This window comes from Helianthus annuus, chromosome 7 (assembly GCF_002127325.2).
Source record: "Helianthus annuus cultivar XRQ/B chromosome 7, HanXRQr2.0-SUNRISE, whole genome shotgun sequence".
In the NCBI taxonomy this organism is placed as follows: domain Eukaryota; kingdom Viridiplantae; phylum Streptophyta; class Magnoliopsida; order Asterales; family Asteraceae; genus Helianthus; species Helianthus annuus.
In genome coordinates, this window is record NC_035439.2 from 137,672,483 (window position 1) to 137,676,286 (window position 3,804).

The 3,804-nt window shown below is 33.7% G+C and overlaps 1 protein-coding gene across 1 annotated transcript; it reads right to left on the reverse strand.

Annotated features, from left to right (window-relative positions):
- Positions 1-312: 312 nt before the first annotated feature.
- Positions 313-3,489, reverse strand: LOC110868731 (GDSL esterase/lipase At2g23540). Its single transcript, XM_022117971.2, has 5 exons — positions 3,243-3,489; positions 2,829-2,959; positions 2,236-2,484; positions 1,629-1,884; positions 313-720 (listed from the first exon to the last, which is right to left on the reverse strand). Exons 1-5 carry the CDS (start codon positions 3,487-3,489, stop codon positions 491-493), a joined length of 1,113 nt encoding a protein of 370 aa, XP_021973663.2. The 3' UTR covers positions 313-490.
- Between the last annotated feature and the right edge of the window lie 315 nt (positions 3,490-3,804).

Below are 3,804 nucleotides of genomic sequence, written 5' to 3' on the forward strand. Positions count from 1 at the left end.
TGTGATATTTTACATTTTTAATTATTTACAAAACTAAATATTCTTAAGTTAACTATTTTTAATAAGTAAATATTATTGTAAAATGTGATAAGTATGGAAGGCTGTGTGTTAAATATACTATATAGGAATAACGATTTTTAAATTCAGGACTGGAAATTTCATGAAATTACTATAATATCTTAAAGGATTAAAATGTGTACTATAGTAAATGTTTAAACTGCAACATGCAACAGCAATATAAAACCCTGGTGGTTATTGTAGCTTACAACCACTGGCCCTATTCTTCAAGGTTACAAATTCAATCTTTGGATCTAAACAAAACGTATCCAGTTTAATCCCACATGCGACAAAACTTCAATCTTTCGATTATTCCATGGAAACACATGCTACAGTTCACATACATGTATAAAATCAACTAATAGATGATACAATAACCCCAAAGATTGAAACATTAACTGAGATCCACAAAGGCAACATGAGTCGATCAATGCTAAAGATTCAGGTCACGAAGTTGCTTGAGATTCATCGGAGAGACATATTTTGGGTCACCTTGGAGCAATTGCTTGGCGATGAGCACATTTGCAGCTTCGCTAGGGTGGTAAGGGTCCCAGAACACATGTTTATCACGGTCCTCACACAAAGTCGATGTTGGACCACACGGAATGATCCCTGCGTATTGACCTCCATTCCCGCAGCAAGCTTTGCTTGCGGTTTTAAATCCTGGAACATTCAAACATACGATTCGACATAACTTTAATAAGAAAGTTGAAGATGAAATAGGTGTTTTAGCGTATTAGATAAGTGTTTCTAGGAGTTGTTTCGGTTACTAAAAGGTTTGCTACCTAATATAGCAAACCAACTTATGAATTTTCAGTTGCCTTTTCTTTTCAAATATTTTTTAAAACATTTAATTTGATTATCTTTAATAACTTGTAAAATTTAACTTTTTCTACAAACCTAAATGTGCAGTTTTTTTTTCTTTTTTTTTCGACATCCCAATATGAATTTTATAAAAAAAAAAAAAAAAAACGATGTCATTCAAAATAAAGTATTGTTTATATTTACGAGACAAAAAAAAGTGCTTTATTGTGAAAAAAATAACTTGGTTTGTGATAAAATTTAGAGTAACTTGCTAAATTCGTCCCTGAGGTTTGACTCAAATTGCTAGATCAGTCCAAAATCAAGTTTTGTTGCTAAAATAGTCATTGGCCCTAATTTATGTTGCTAATTCAGTCCACTGAAAGGGAAAATGATTGGACTAAATTAGCAATTTGAGTCAAACCTTAGGGACGAATTTAGCAATTAACTCCTATTAATTGGACTGAATTAGCAACATAAATTAGGGCCAATGACTATTTTAGCAACAAAACTTGATTTTGGACTGATCTAGCAATTTGAGTCAAACCTCAGGGACGAATTTAGCAGTTTACTCTAAAATTTATATCGGAATGTACATAAAAAGAATTACATAAAACTATGTATTTAGCTTTTCTTAAAATGATAAACATTATAAGTCAGAGAAAAAACAAACAAAATTTAAATTAGTTATTGAAATATAAAGAGAAAAAGTAATTAGAAAACACTTATCAATCAGCTAAAACACATGTATATGATGAATCAATTCTCACCGTATTTATCATAGTTAACGATGAGCTCCAGGACTAAATCGTAGACATTGGCATGAACAAATGTAGCTCCGGGTAGGTTATCATTCAGCTGCGCAACCAAATCCTTCAGTTTAGCATTGTAACGAAGCGCGAGTTCATTAGGCAATGCAACACACTCGTTCTCACTCAACTGATTGATCGTCCTTTGATATGGAATGCATCCGATTGGCCCAACGTTTCCTAAGATGAATTTCCGTGCATCCAATTTATAAAGTCTCTGAATCGGTTTCACAAGAGTGCAATATCGTTAGCGTCGACCTAGTTTATAGTCGGTTACATCTAGAATTATTTTGATTAATCGTTTTTTATCTTTTTTTAGTTATTATTAGGATAGTTATTGACGTTTTATCATTACAAATATCTTTTCTACAAAAAAAATGATGTTTTTAGTTGTCCATATACGTTGAGAATATTAACAATGTAATTTTTCAGTTCTTTTGAATTCTTTCATTAGTTGTCCATATACACTGAAAATATTTATAAATGCAGTTTTTCAGTTCTTTTGAATTCTTTCGTTTAGTTTACGTAGGATATAGTTTCTAAATCTAAGTTGCAGCTTGAGACTTACAGTTAGTTGCGACCGGAGGTGACTAATGAGATCATCAACAAACCCATCGGGGGTTTGTGAAACCCTAGCTCCGATCGAGAGAACAGGAAGCAAGTAATTGTTGAGGAAGTCGTTAGAACCAATGCTGATTGAGAAGATGGATTTCTTCATGACGTGTTCTCTTGCTTTTGATGCGCCGAGGAGTTTATCGATCTGTTTTCTTGTGATGGTGAAGTAATCTACTTGGATGTCCATTGATAGCCTGTTCACCTGTAAAAATTGATTTTTCATTAGCATTTGAAAGAAACTATTTTTGTAGCGGTTTTAGAAAGCTTTTATACAACTTAGATTTTTTTTTTTCTAGTTGTTTTAACAAATGGTAATTGGTAAGTGTTGACATGAGGTTTTATTTAATGTTTTGGTTCTACCAAGATATTCTGGTGGCATGTGAACTCCACAAATACGCTAACATGACAAAACTCAAAAAACGGGTCTGCACATTTGATTTTTGAACTCGGTAAAAATCAAAACATGTCCAAAAACCTTCGAGAAACACTTATGATTTTTTTTTCTTTACCACCCAGAAATAAAAGGAAAAAACTCAAATAACTTACGAAAATTCTCCCGGTGGCGTTCATAATCCCTCCACCACCGGAGGCATAATTCACACCATGTAATATAACTTCTCCGGTGGAATTTGGATCCAGAAACGGTACGGCATAGTGTCGTTGCCCTAGTTCCTCCCCTATAAACAAAACACGACGCTAATTTATTTAGCTAAATTCATAATGTATATACATTAATTAATTAATAAATAATAAACGAGTCTATGTTGAGGTTGAGGTCAACTCTGAAAAACTACTAAGCAATCGAGCTTGAGATTTATAAATAAAACTCAAAACGAACCGAGCACAAACTTAAGTTCTCATAAGTTAATCGAGTGAGTTCAATACTAGGCGTGTTCAAACTCAACTCAGTCTGGCTCATTTACATCCCTAACTTAAACCAAATGTGATATAGGCTCATACCGATGATGTCACCGATGGTTCTACCATTGGTATACCGTCCGGTAGGATTTCCTCCAGACGGTTTAAAATCAATCCCGTTAGGTTTGATGTTAGCTTTAGATAATGTGGGCAAAAAGTTATTATTTCCAGCATCCACCAAAGAATCACCAAAGATATAAGAAGCTCCCAAAGTGCCACCTCCATCACCACCATCAGCAGCCGCAGCCGCCACAGTGAAAGCAACTAAAAGAAGCAAACCTGCAGCCATATGGTTAGAATCCATTAGTGGTGGTGATAGATTAAAGGGAGAGATGAGAGATTTATAATTGTCGGATAATGAAGTAAACATGGATGTGTGTTTGGTGAGACCTGATTGAAGTTGTTGATCAACCGTAAGAATCATCAATGTCTTTACCTGTCTTGACTAACTGTAATACAAGGTTTTAGAATATCTATCCTTTGCCTTTTAAAGCAATTAAGCAAATTATAGATATGACTATGGTCGGGTTGGTATATAGAAACATTTTATGTATGATTTTCTTCATTGTATAAGATGTTTAGTGTAAAATACATAATATTTTTA